This window comes from Erpetoichthys calabaricus, chromosome 2 (assembly GCF_900747795.2).
Source record: "Erpetoichthys calabaricus chromosome 2, fErpCal1.3, whole genome shotgun sequence".
Lineage (NCBI taxonomy): Eukaryota > Metazoa > Chordata > Cladistia > Polypteriformes > Polypteridae > Erpetoichthys > Erpetoichthys calabaricus.
In genome coordinates this window covers 245,688,542-245,703,450 of record NC_041395.2, presented here as the reverse complement: position 1 = coordinate 245,703,450, position 14,909 = coordinate 245,688,542, and the positions used below count along the sequence as shown (strand labels likewise).

Here is a 14,909-nt window from a genome sequence, read left to right as displayed (position 1 = left end):
TACAGCAGGCATGGCTCACCAGCATAATTGTGTTTTCAGAACACAGTGAGTTAAAAAATGATTCAATTCAAGCTAAGACTGCTCATACTTCTTATTTGTAGGATGTACTGTATGCTCTATGGGCATGAGACATGCCAGATAAAAGCAGAGTTTAAAAAAGTATAAAGAACAGAGACCTGAATGATCAGATGGATGTGAGGAGTGTCACGCAGTGAGAGAAAGAGGAAGGCTGAGGTAGGAGAAAGACCTGGTGTGGAGGCGATAGGTGTGTTAAGGAGAAATAGACTAAGGTGGTTTGGGAACACAGAACATAAGGGAGAGGATGAATTGGGTGATGATTGGGTGAAGAGCTGTATTGAGATGGAGGTGGAAGTGATGAGGCCAAGAGGGAGGCTATAAGCAGACAGGGTTGAAGGTGGTGTTAGAGGAATATGAAAAGAATGGGTCTCAGCCCACAGGATGCTCAGGATCATGGACAGTGGTGGAGGAAGGTCTGAGAGCAGGACAATCGGCTAACCAATGATAATGATAAAAAAGATGATAATGATGCTTTGTACTCTTCATACACATGTCTCAATATGACATTGTGATCTGTAGCGAGAGTAGGGAGCAGGTTGAGGAGACCCTGGAGAGGTGGAGATATGCTCTAGAGAGGAGAGGAATGAAGGTCAGTAGGAACAAGACAGAATACATGTGTGTAAATGAGAGGGAGGTCAGTGGAATGGTTAGGATGCAGGGAGTAGAGTTGGCGAAGGTGAATGAGTTTCAATCAACAGTACAGAGTAATGGAGATTGTGGAAGAGAGGTGAAAAAGAGAGTGCAGGCAGGGTGGAATGGGTGGAGAAGTGTGTCAGGAGTAATTTGTGACAGACGGGTATCAGCAAGGGTGAAAGGGAAGGTCTACAGGACGGTAGTGAGACCAACTATGTTATATGGGTTGGAGACGATGGCACTGACCAGAAAGCAGGAGACAGAACTGGAGGTAGCAGAGTTAAAGATGTTAAGATTTGCACTGGGTGTGATGAGGATGGATAGGATTAGAAATGAGTACATTAGAGGGTCGGCTCAAGTTGGATGGTTGGGAGACAAAGTCAGAGAGGCGAGATTGCGTTGGTTTGGACATGTGCAGAGGAGACATGCTGGGTATATTGGGAGAAGGATGCTAAGGATAGAACTACCAGGGAAGGAAAAGAGGAAGGCCTAAGAGAAGGTTTATGGATGTGGTGAGAGAGGACATGCAGGTGTAACAGAACAAGATGCAGAGGATAGGAAGATATGGAAGAAGATGATCCACTGTGGCAATCCCTAACAGGAGCAGCCAAAAGAAGAAGGTACACATGTCTCAATATACTACCTCAACAGTACATTTGGAAGGCCGTTTGTTTGCACTAATATGATCTTTCCTTTCCTTTTTTTGAGACTTTCAAATTTTCGTACTTCCATTATGTCTAACCTGCTTTGCATGTGTAACGCACCAACATTTTTGAATTCTTTGCGATGTTCTACTTTGTCATCTACTGTTTGTCTTTTATTTCTGGCCCCGGGCGTGGACTCGTCTCGCGGGATGTACAAGTGTCTCTCCGAGAAAATCATATCTTGTCTCCTTCCAAGATTAACAGAGAGATGTGCATATTTACAGCATTTGCTATAATCATTTCTGATGTTTACAGCATTATTATTATATTACCACCATTATAGTGTGATGGAGAGCCAGAATCTCACTGCAGTCTTGAATGTCACCTTCAATAGGAGGACAGTCAATCACAGGGCTCAATTAAATAAAGACATCTTTGGAATTTGGAAGGAAATCTTAGCAATCACAGAAAATGTATAAGGAGAAAACACAAACTTCACACAGACGGTCAAAACTAGGACTCAAACCCGGGGCCTTCAAACTGGAAGGCAGAAGTGCAAAATGCTACCCCGTGGTGCTACCCCAGTTTGCTTCTATTCTCTTACATCCAATTTACATTATTTTTACATTAAAAAAATAGTTTTGAGTCAAGTACTGACCATGACAGCAAAGAGTTGAGGTAGTCAGGAGTGGAGCTGTCTGGACTTAATGGAGGAGACATGACAAAAGCAGCAGCTTTGGCCCAGTTCTTGCTCCAGTAGTGAGACCCATCAGTCCCCAGGCTGGCAGCTATCGGCTCTCCGTAGATAACCATGCCTGAGAAAAACGAATTACCAAGAAAAGACAAAACACGTGTTAGCACTTAAACACTATGCCATTTTTTTAGTTTATGGTTTTAAAATTCACTTTTATCAAATTCTAAGCTTGCTAGGGAAAATGCAAGTAAGAACCAGGAAATAATCCTGTATTATAACACATGATATGGTGCATGTGATGGAGTTATTCACATGAATATCAACCCGTTTTTCAGGATGATGTATTCTCTTTAAGAACTACTGAGCAACCGCGAAGTTCTCAGTTATGACAACGATGTGAATTAACACAATCCACACTTCTAAGAATTTCAGTACAAGCAAGCACTTACTTCATATAACAAGAGCACAATGAGGAAAGGAACAGTGATGTGTTAAATCAAAATACAGAAAAGCATAAAACGTGACACGTTAGAGAATTTAGAGAATACAGTGTAAAGCCAGAAAGCATATAGTAACTCAAAATATAATGTTCATTCTGGCGAATATTTGGGAGGTTTATGGATGTGGTGAGAGAGGACATACAGGTGATGAGTGTAACAGAACAAGATACAGAGGACAGAAAGATATGGAAGAAGATGATCTGCTGTGGCAACCCGTAATGGGAGCAGCCAAAAGGAGAAGAAGAAAAAGTAAAACATTACCTCACGCAGTTACATGATTGAATTTCAACAAATTCAGCTCACTTATACTAAGATCAGTTTTAGAATAAAAAAAAAAAAAGCTGAAAATGAGATCAGGGCACCGTGGGTCTAATCCCACTTCTGTACCATCTTCCTACATAATACCGGCACAACTCACTTAATCTACTCTTAATATCACTGAGAAAACTGTACCCTTAAAAATATAAATTTACTTGGAATATAAATCATGGTGACATGCTGTTCATAATTAAAGATGCATCCATTCAACATTGTGTGAAGCTGCTTTTCTATTATAGGGTTGTGGGGTTGCACATTTTCTCCTAGGCATCTGTGTAACTCCACTGTATGTTCCATCCATCCATAATTCCACTTATTTATCCTTCCCTTTTTCCTTTACAGTGTGGAGAGCAGCTAAAACATATTAGCCTGCACTGGGCACACGACTAGAATCAAAAAAGAGATAGCAGTCCATCACACAGACACTCTCAGTCTCTCCACATCAATTTGGACTCGTAAGGTAACATAACATGAACATCTACGAAGTGTGGAAGGAAACAGGAATGGCCTGAGCAGACGTCTAGCCAAGTTCATGGATTTCCATATGGCATGGGGCTCTTCATAGAGTACAGGCTCAGAGCTCTTCAAAGAGGAAATAACTGAGCGCAGGTCTCCATAACATTAATACATGCACCTCCAGGGCACCTTAGTACTGTTTTTCTCCCAATCCTACCTACAAGGTAGCAATTAACCCTGGAGATGGTATCAGTCCATTGCATGGCACACATGCCCTCAGCTGTACAGAGTGAGACAGTTTATAGCAGTTTGTTAACCTAACCTGTACAGTTCTATAATCCATTACCCACATAGACAAGGGGAGAGCACCACTGTGGACAAGAGACTGCACCATTCGTGAAAGCCGCAGTGAGGCAGCCTCTCTATAAATGCTGAAGTTCTGTGGAGCTCTGTGGCATTTCTGCCACTTTCATGTAATAAGTTAGAAAGTAGTATTTTCCAGAGGGCTACTGAATGATAATTTTCAAGGCAGAACATTTCTTGCTATATATTTTCAATGAGAGATCCTTTTCGATGGTTCCCTAACATCATTAAGAGGTATGTTCATAAAAAACGTTTGATAAACTCTGGAGATTCTGTCAAGATCTTAATGCAGAACAACTAGAACCACATTAGGGATTGATTATGCTGAAAGATGATGGATGGTGGGCAGGTTGCTATTTGTGACGTTTCGGATTTGTGTCAGAGGAAGATCATATTTGTACATCAATTGTTCAAAAGATGTGACTATTAATACAGAGATTTCTAAATATAACAATCCATTGTGTGTTCTATGGATTGAAGAACACATATGGTTAAAGAAGGCTGAAATACAGTAGGTGTTTATCATGTATAGGGGCAGCTTAAAATATACCTTCAAATATATCTTATATATCTCCTGTATTTTAATAAATGGTGAACCACTAGAATTGCTGGTAAATTTCTGGTAAATAAGAGTTGTCTGCAGCTTCACATATTTCACCTTTCACATGTATCTCATTGAGCAAAATATCTAAAATGTCCCCAAGACAAGAGCCAAACTGTGAGCATCACTAAGTCAAGTGCTTTGGGAATGAGCTACACTTATTTAATTTTGGGCAAAACTATGTGTGCGTATATCTCTTGAATAGCCTTGAATTTAAAATCACTTCAAAGGCCGTACCAGCAACACTTGGAGTGATACCGGACAGCTAAAAGCTGTGCTATGAAAAATCAGCTATAATATCCTAAACCATGCAACTTACACAAAGACTTACTTAAATGGGAGAATCCCAATCCATCTTCTATAACTCAGTGAGGAAACAAAGTTTCTAAATTATCTTGAAAAAATCAAATTCTGCTCAGATTTTTTCAAAACTTGGCAAGAATTTACTAACATAATAATAAAGTAAACATGTCCTGTATCTGCTCAACCTATATTATTTAATTGGTGTTTTATCCTATAACTAGCTGTGCTACCCATCTAAGACGGGTTGAAATCTAAATCATCAGCGTAGACCTCAGTGTGAATGTATGCAGTACACCATGAAAAGCGTATGTCTCTGCTATAAGCTGTTTGGTATGGGGTTCATAATAGCAGTGGTAATGTTTGTGATGCAGCGTCTATTGGAATGACAAATGCAATGCATTTTAGTATTTAAAATGTTTGTGATGCATCAACTTTTGGAAATACAGAGACCTAACAACCAGACAGACAGATACAGTTATCCATTGATTGAGGCGGATGAGCCGTTTTAGACAGGACTCAGTAGTCATAAAGCTCTCTTTGTCAGGTTGGGGTTGAATGCTCGGTATTACTGATTTGTTTTGAAAGCCTACTATTGTATTTTCCATGTTGCTTCAATTTGTTTAATTGAGTTGTCTTCTGTTATTATGTCTTGTTTCCAAATAAAGAAAATCAGAATGGAATGGTCCGTGTAGCATTTCTATGTAAATTCCACTTTAGTGATACCACAAGAAACAGTAGATTGTACACTAATATACAGTGGAACCTCGGTTTACCTCGTGAACCAAAGTAATTTCCCCCATAGGATTGTATGTAAATACAATTCATCTGTTCCAGACCATATGAACTGTATGTAAATATGTATATTTTTTAAATTTTTAAGCACAAATATAGTTAATTAAACCATAGAATGTACAGCGTAATAGTAAACTAAATGTAAAAACATTGAATAACACTGAGAAAACCTTGAACAACAGAGAAAACTAACATTGCAAGAGTGCACGCTATAGTATGACTTATGACCCGATCGCTGTAAACACTTTTTTTTTTTTTTTTTGAGTTTTAAGCACAGGGGGAAAAAAGGAACATTTGAAAAAAGAGAAAAGTAACATTGCAACAATTCACGCTACGAACCGAAAAATGAACATTTGAAAAATCCGTAATACAAAAACTAACCATAAACCACCAAGAAAACTAACCTTGCATGAGTCAAGTTCTGGCATGAAGTGAGGAGGGACTGGGTGGAGAACAATCCGGTCTCGTCGCAGTTCAAGACTTGTTGCGGGATGTAGCCTTCATCCTCCACTAATTTTGTGAAATTTTTCATGAATTCTTTCGCAGCTTCAGCGTCGGAACTAGCAGCCTCTCCATGCCTTACCACACTATGAATGCCACTTCTCTTGCGAATCTTTTCAAACCATCCTCTACTGGCTTTAAATTCCTCACTTTCGCCACTCATAGAAGGACAGTGTTGCAGCAAATCGCCATGAATCTTCCTGGCTTTCTCACATAACATAGCCTCGCTTATGCTATCCCCTGCAAGTTGCTTCTCATTCAGCCACACTAGCAACAGTTTTTCCACCTCTTCCAGCATTTGAGGCCTCTGCCTGGTTAACGCTGTAACTCCTTTTGCAACATCAGCTGCTTTAATGGCCTCTTTCTGCTTTAGAATAGTTGAAATCGTAGGTTTTGACTTCTTGTACTCGGCGGCAAGATCAGTAACATGAACGCCACGCTCATACTTTTCAATAATCTCTTTCTTTACTTCGATTTCAATTTTCTGCAAAACTTTCTTCTCACCACTCTTCACTTGCTTAGAAGCCATGGTTAACTGCAAAAGCACACGAAATACTGGAGAGCACAAAGAGTTCACAGGTAACACACGCATGTCTGACTGAGAACAATGAACAGGGAGAGGCTGAACACGTGCTTAAATACAGTAATCGGCGCGTACACACCGGAAGGGAAACTGGCTTGTTCGTATACCGAGTGTGTGGTCGTGAACCGAGGCAAAAGTTTGGCTAACTTTTTGGTCGTAAACCGATTTGTACGTGTACCGAGACATTTGTGAACCGAGGTTCCACTGTACAACCAATTGTACTGCACAATAATACACAATAAAGTACATTAACGTATGTTTATTATGTACACAAAAAGTGCAGAGTAAAATGAACAGGACATTGAATAAAATGAATAACTTAAATTATTTTTATTTTGAAACCAAACACATTGAGTCAAATGACGTAAACAAGTTGAGCAGACAGACAGATTGGTACAGGAGTGGCTTCATGTCGATCTTTTCAGATCTGTTATGGTGTGAGTGTTCATTTGTTTCTCTTCATCATTCAGCATGTGCTGTGGTCAGGCAAACAAGCTGTCAGCCATCTTAACTTATAAATGTCTTTGCACATTATTGTGTGTGCCTCCGTGTGTGTGTTTATGTACAAGTATATCTAAACACATTCTGTATCTCAGTAACTACTTGTGCAAACAATTTGCAAATCAATAGGCCTGGTTCCATAACTAAATGGAGCAAACTGCGAAAATCATGATTAAACAATTTCAACGGATGGTGACGCTGGACATAGGACAAACTGTTTGTGAAGGGTATGGTGATAAGTATTGGACAGACTTGATAAATAAACAATAGGTCTGGAGCTTGTGATAAGACAGGACACGATTTACGTTGACAGGTCAACTATTTTGACTTGTACGTAGGTTTCATGTACATGAATATCTCAGAAATCACTTGTTCTTAAATGTTTACTAGTGTGTAGTCATCCTGGAAACTGTACATAACACCAAAAACAGTGTCAATTTCTGACAGAAATTGTAATTTTAAGATCGATTACCCACTGACACACACACACACACATACAGACACCTGCTAGAATCAACTTTCTCATCATTTTGATCATCATGGAATCAGAATCTGAACATAACTCAATAGAAATTGTTTAACTCCATCACCTAATTACTATTACCATTTAAGTAAAAGACAACGAACAAAGTTTTGAGTGTTCTGAGGCTCACAAATAAAAACAAAACACAACACGTTCTACTTTAAAGACGCAGAGAAAACAAAAGTTGGACATTTTGTTTGTGCATTTGTTACACATAAAACTAAGAATGAGAGATTCCATTATCTGGGCCATAGCATGTATGTTAAGATGTTAAAGCGTTGATGGCAACATACAGTACCAGAGAAGAACTCAGTACCATCCATCCATTGCCGAACACAGCTAATCCAGTGGGGGCACGGCCCTCGAGTGACCGTGACTTCAGCACCACTCACACTCACTCTGCCAGGAGAACTGAAATTCACCAGTTGGTCTAATGTGCAAAAAATGTGCAGAAAAGGCAGCAAGGAGTTATCAGAGGGAAACAAAGTGAAGAGGTTTAAATTAGCTAATACACCAATGGGTGGGTGTTTGTAAATGGTAAGAAATAAAGTTCACTGGTTGTGTTCACTCAAAAACAGCTAAAGAAATGTAAGCTCCCTTAAAACAGAAAGTATCATCCTTGAAATGTTCTACAAATCAATCATTCACTCTCTCTTAATTTTTTAGATTATAAGCAAATTAGACAAATTTGACTTAGCAACTGTATTATGTTCAGCCGTTACAAGGCGAGCAGACTGGAATATCTGCCAAGAGGTTTCATTCGAAGCTCTTCACACCAGCGTGGATAACGTTGTCTAGCAGAGCTCTCCTTTGGCTTGACGTTCTGTGCATTCCTCTTTAGTCATCATTTCAAAAATGTTAATTCTTCAGGTCCAAATCAAAACCTACTGATTTAAAGGCTCGCAAGCTAGAATAGATACCGGACTATAAAAAATAAAAAAAGATAAAAAACAGTCCCACCAACATCTGCATAACTGTACAGTAATCCCTCCTCCATCGCGGGGGTTGCGTTCCAGAGCCACCCGCGAAATAAGAAAATCCACGAAGTAGAAACCATATGTTTATATGGTTATTTTTATATTGTCATGCTTGGGTCACAGATTTGCGCAGAAACACAGGAGGTTGTAGAGAGACAGGAACGTTATTCAAACACTGCAAACAAACATTTGTCTCTTTTTCAAAAGTTTAAACTGTGCTCCATGACAAGACAGAGATGACAGTTCTGTCTCACAATTAAAAGAATGCAAACATATCTTCCTCTTCAAAGGAGTGCACATCAGGAGCAGAGAATGTCAGAGAGATAGAGAAGAGCAAACAAATCAATAGGGCTGTTTGGCTTTTAAGTATGCGAAGCACCGCGGCACAAAGCTGTTGAAGGCGGCAGCTCACACCCCCTCCGTCAGGAGCAGAGATAGAGAGAGACAGAGTTTGTTTTTCAATCAAAAATCAATACATGCCCTTCGAGCTTTTAAGTATGCGAAGCACCGTGCAGTATGTCGCTTCAGGAAGCAGCTGCACAGAAGGTAGCAACGTGAAGATAATCTTTCAGCATTTTTAGACGAGCGTCCGTATCGTCTAGGTGTGCGAACAGCCCCCCTGCTCACACCCCCTACGTCAGGATCACAGATAGTCAGCGCAAGAGAGAGAGAAAGAAAAATAAGTTGGGTAGATTCTCAGCCATCTGCCAATAGCGTCCCTTGTATGAAATCAACTGGGCAAACCAACTGAGGAAGCATGTACCAGAAATTAAAAGACCCATTGTCCTCAGAAATCCGCAAACCAGCAAAAAATCCGCGATATATATTTAAATATGCTTACATATAAAATCCGCAATGGAGTGAAGCCGCGAAAGGCGAAGCGTGATATAGCGAGGGATCACTGTATTTCAATGCTGGCAACGTTCTTCTGCCTTGTGAATATTGTGTGAAGCGTCTGGTTTACAAAAGGTGCAAAAACATTGAAGAACAGCACACTGGCATTCGTTTGCGCATTAACTGTGTTTCTCTACAATTATGATGCTTCTGAATCACTCTTCAAAAGATAAAATTAGAAATAAAAAAATAAATAGTTACCTTTTCGTCTTGCTTGAGCAATGACATCAGCCGCATCTTTGCTCATCACTTTTGTAATGTAGATTGGACAGTTGGCTTGCTTGGCTATTGTTATAGCGCGGTACACGGCCTCAGTTTCTACCTGAAAGCAAACAAACACTTAGCACTATCCGTATAATTACACAAAGTCTAAACTCTTAAGCAGCAATATTATTTTAGAATTGATAATATAAGATATTACAGGTGTGTCTGAGAGAGAAGGCTTGCAGATCTGTGGTGCTCGCCAGTGCCAGCCCAATGGATCCTTGCTCCTTTCATCGCTCTTTCAGGTAGCTCTAAGCTGTCCTTGATATGTAGGCAGGCAAACCATCCTGTGTGGAGCTACAGATGTAGCAATTTTTTGGTTGTCCCAAAACTCAGCTTTGAGACTCTTCCTTCTCATCTGCTCCATTTGACTCATTCTTTGCCTGTGGAGCCTCGGCACCAGCTTACCTGGGGTCATTGGTAACACAATCTACCACACTTTCCCCAGCTCTATGAACAAATTCAAGCTGATCCTCTCCAAAGCTCTGCTGTTGGCCATATACCCAGGCCAAAGGACCTGGAGAAACATTTATGAAATAGTGGAGCTGAACACAGGTATTCTTTGCTAGCATTTTATATCCTGGATCTCAGTCTTGAGACTCTCTAGCAACTACTCAATAGAACCCAGTAAGTCCATTTTGGGTCTCAGCACATTGTTGAATCACACTGTAGGTCTTCTCCTCATCCCAAATCTGACACCGATATAGCACTGTGAGGTGCCTGCCATGTGTTGACCAAATGGATTCTTGCTTTTTACATCACTGTATTAGGTAGCTCAGTGTTCTTAGAAGAACAAGTCACTTAGTCACAACTGACCGTTTCTATAGGCTCTCCTGCTGCTGACATGGTGATGAAGCCAACCCCAGCTGTTTTAAGATTCAGCACTGTTATAATACCATATTCCAGAGGGCTGAGATGTATCAAAACAATGCAAATTTAAGTTGTTTTTTTATGATTGCAAACCAAGCACCAATCTCAGTTTATCCACCTACTTACTGAACCATCTCAATCCACTTTCAGAGGCTTGGAGAGAGTTAGGGAATCCCAGCAACATCACATGCAAGTCCAGGACCACACCTGGGCGGGCCACCACTACATGACAGGAAGGTATAATCTAATACTTTTCCAGTCATCAAAGTTTTAAAAGGGGTGAACATACTGTTTATATACTTGTTTATGTAAAATTTTGAAACATGTTGACCTAGGATCTTAAAATAAAAGGGAAAGTTACAAATAAAGAATTGTTGACACTGTGAATGTTTTCTAAACATTAATATTGCTTATGTTCCACTAAGTTATAATATATTTTTTTACTCACGGTGGTTCATATAGAGCAAGCTGAAAATAGGCTTGTGGGGATATTCAGAATTACTTTTTGCTTGGCTATCTGCTACAGTGGCTTGTCTTCTTATTGTTTCACATTCTTCATCACTTAAGCACCTTCTGCAGTTTGCCTGACACTCAGCAGATGTAGCCGCCCTTCTTTCTTTTTCCTGCCATTATAGTGGTTAGCGCTTTGTTTTAAAATCACTTTGCTGTTAACACACGATCAAAAGTCATTTTGCCGGTTAAAAAAGTTCAGTGTTTAATGATAAACAAATACCAAAAGAGCATGTTGTTTTTCTAAGTACATGTTTAAGAAGGTAAAATTAAGGAGCCTTATGAGTTATGCAGCAGGTTGGGTGACATAACGAAAGACTAGTTATAAAGAACAGTAAACTCTCCGCCAGAGGTTTACAAATTCTTATGAATTCTGAACACTTATTTGATGATCGCACGCATTTCTCCATCTTTGTCGTTCTCACATTCTGTATCCCGCATTTGATGCTCAGCAGATGATAATGCTTTTCTTCTTCTTCTTCTTTAGAACATTCTAGACGAGAACAGGCCATTCAGCCCAACAAAGCTAACCAGTCCTATCCACTTATTTCTTCAAGTCGAGTTTTGTAACTCCCCAACGTCTTACTGTCTACCACACTACTTGGTAGCTTATTCCAAGTGTCTATCATTCTTTGTGTAAAGAAAAACTTCCTAATGTTTGTACGAAATTTACCCTGAACAAGTTTCTAACTGTGTCCCTGTGTTCTTGATGAACTCAGTTTAAAATAATAGTCTCAATCCACTGTACTAATTCCCTTCAAAATTTTAAACACTTCAATCATGTCAGTATGGTGTTCTTAATCACTTCATCTGTCTCTACAATTTGCTTGATCCTCAGCAGATGTTGCTGGTCTCATTTTTCTTTCTGCCACGTCACTTCATTTGCTCATCACTTTTTCATAATAAACCTATGAGCACAGTTCATTTTGCCATATATCAGGACATATCAGGTTATGAGCTTTTGATCAATACCAAGATTAAGTTTCTAGGCCAGTCGATTGTGAGTTATCATATGACAGATGGACAGACCTTAGCATTTTATATATACACCATACTGTAGATATAAAAACTGTCAGTGAATATAAAGAAAAAAGGTTAAGGTATAAAAAAACAAGAGTCTACAAACTAAAAATGAGAATCACAGCATAAGGTAGTATACTGTAAGTAATATTAAGGCTACAACAATCTAGCTCAGACTTACCAAGGAGAGTGTAGTGTGCCCATCATGGCATTTCACCAGGCAGTAGTGCCAAGTATTAAGTTATCTCCCTGCCTTTGAATCAGTTTGTGATGGCAAAGCAAGTCAATTAATCTGCCAGAGCACCAACTGCAAAAAACTACAATTTTAGTGTCATGAAAATAATTGTTGTTTCATATTTGTGTGGCTTTATACTCTTTGTAGAAAGGCACTATATACAATTAAAGGTGATTGTTTCACCTATATGCCAGTGTTGTGCTTTGATTTCTTTAGTGCAACATCCCACCAGTTTTTGTATGTGGCAAAACCTTTCTGAAGACCTGTTGGCCTACAACATCCACTCATTAAGAATGACATTTTACTGCTTCCGAAGCCAGTGGGCTGAGTTGGTTTCTAAAGGATATTTCGGCCATTATAAATCATGACATCCTATACAGTGCATATAGTTTTTCTAGTTTTAATATGTGCCATGTCATAGCATTTCTAACACATTCTATTGTGTTCTGCCACAGACTGCCAGCCTTGGGTCAGACTCTGATTTAGTTAGCTAATTTAAGTCCCAGGGGTCTAACCAGCGTCAAATTGGCCTCTGGAACCAACGGTTCATTTTAAAGCAGTTCAGTCTGTTATGCTGAACAGGACACACCACCCTTTGTAGTTAACTTTACGTGAAAATCCATTTACAGAAAGCATATACATTTAAAAAGTCAGCTCTGTTTAGTTGTAAAGTAAATGCAACCCCATGATCTTTTTATTTTAAAATGCAAACTGTACCTCTTCAGGTCGACTAAGGACATGTCCCTCAGGGCCTGTAATCCCAAACTCCAGCAATCGTTTCTGCTCCTTGAAAGACACAAAGAGATGTATTGTTAAAGCAGAAGAATCGCCTTGACCTCTTGAGACACCAAAACTAAAGAGCCTATTGAGATCAACTGCATGCGTGAAGTCTTCATACCGTAGCTGATTAATAATTAATGTGGTGGAGTGCAGCAAGCTGACTTATTGTCATGCAAAATAAGAAAAATCTTGGGTCCACTTTCTGCCTTTCGAATCTGTAAAATTCTGTTTTTACAACAGATGAAAATCCTTCAGTTATACTTAAATCTTTTACCATCCCTCAGATGGTTCATATACAGTAAGTAGAAGTAAGTCCATGCTGATGTTCGTTTTTGCATATAGTTTCATAACTACAATAAGGTGTTCTGTTCGTCAGTGTTTGAAATTTTTCTTAACTCTACCCACACACGCTTATGTGTGTACAGTGTTTTCATACTGGAGTAAATGAGTGGAAGAATTGGAATATTTTTCAGCTTGAGCGACCTCTTTGGGGCTGTGCCTCACATTTAGAGATGCTGGGCACCATGAAGGTCATGCAGGACATACTTCATATGTACCAGTGAGGTATGCCAGCTGTGCCAGGTGTTGGCCAATGTGATGAAACACCTCACCATATGATACATTAAAGTGCTTTGCTCCATTTGTAATTAATTCTTTGCAAGCACTGTCCTTATAATAAATGAAAAAGGCACTTGTTTACTTACTGGTTTGTTCTCCGAGTGCACATAATAATAATTCCTTGCATTTTATATAGCACTTTTCTCACTACTCAAAGTGCTCAGCAATTGCAGGATAAGGGCCCAACAGAGCAGAGTCCCTTTTGGCATTGACGGGATTCGAACCGGCATCCTTCCGATTGCCAGCGCAGATCCCTAGCCTCAGAGCCACCACTCCACCTGTATGTGGTGCGACTGCGTTTTGTCGGGTTTGGTAAGTACTTGCTGTATTACTGTCACCGGGTATACAAGTCAGACGTGATGCAGAGTGTCGGCTATTTAGGCGCACGTGGGGCACAATCAGTAGAGATATCGTTTGGGGTTGGCATGTGACCAGGGAGACCAAGGGGTGGGGTTAGCCTAGTCATGTGATGGTTGACAAAATAGCCGGCCTTATCGCCAGGTAAGTAGTTCAGTTGAGGCCAGGAGAAAGTCCGTACGCGAAAAATGAATCTGGCTGCAGGGTGATTTACGTTATTCTGATTTGCCAGGGCGAGCGAGTCTTCCATCAGAAAGCAGGCTAAACAATCTATTTACTTAAGGGCTGATCCTTCGGAGCGCATTATAAAGGGATTTTTTGTCTTTTGTTTGTTTGGAAGATTCTTTTTTAAGGTGCGTGACATGTGGTGAATGTAATTTTTTTAACTTTTTTGTTTATTTTTTGTCTTGTTAGTTAATTATTGCAGTTTTGATGCATTTTTATATTGTCTCTAAGGAACTGTTTTTTTTTTTTTTTTTGCTGCAGTGGCTGCAAGGTTTTTGCTCCAGTCAATTTCACAGTCAGTGAGTAATTTCACCTCTGATTGACCAAATTGAATTAGCTTCTCTTTTTAATTCTTTTCTCATTTGCTTTCAGATAGTTATTGTAGTGTCAGATTTACATTTATATGAAATTTAGGAACAAGAACATTAGAAAAATGTTGACAAAAGCAGGAAATTCAGCCCAACAAACTTGCAAATACTATTCATTGAATTTCTACAAAATAACATCAAGTCGAGTTTGAAAGGTTCTTGAAGTTCTACTTTCTACTTTTTATCACTTTGTTCCATGTTCTGTGGTTCTCTGTATGAAGAAGAACTTTGTAATGTTTGTGCATTTACATCCGTGTCACTGTATGTTGTAAAACTGCATTCATTTTTATGAACTTTTCTG

The 14,909-nt window shown here is 39.5% G+C and overlaps 1 protein-coding gene across 3 annotated transcripts in view; it reads right to left on the bottom strand.

Annotated features, from left to right (window-relative positions):
• dpysl4 (dihydropyrimidinase like 4) overlaps positions 1-14,909 on the bottom strand; it is a 76,871-nt gene that overhangs the window by 18,377 nt on the left and 43,585 nt on the right. For all 3 annotated transcript variants that reach the window (XM_051922985.1, XM_028795322.2, XM_028795321.2), the window contains exons 7-9: positions 12,978-13,046; positions 9,563-9,683; positions 2,014-2,170 (exon numbers count right to left, since the gene is read on the bottom strand). In XM_051922985.1, coding sequence (XP_051778945.1) covers positions 2,014-2,170; positions 9,563-9,683; positions 12,978-13,046 — 347 coding nt within the window. The remainder of the gene's footprint in view (positions 1-2,013; positions 2,171-9,562; positions 9,684-12,977; positions 13,047-14,909) is intronic.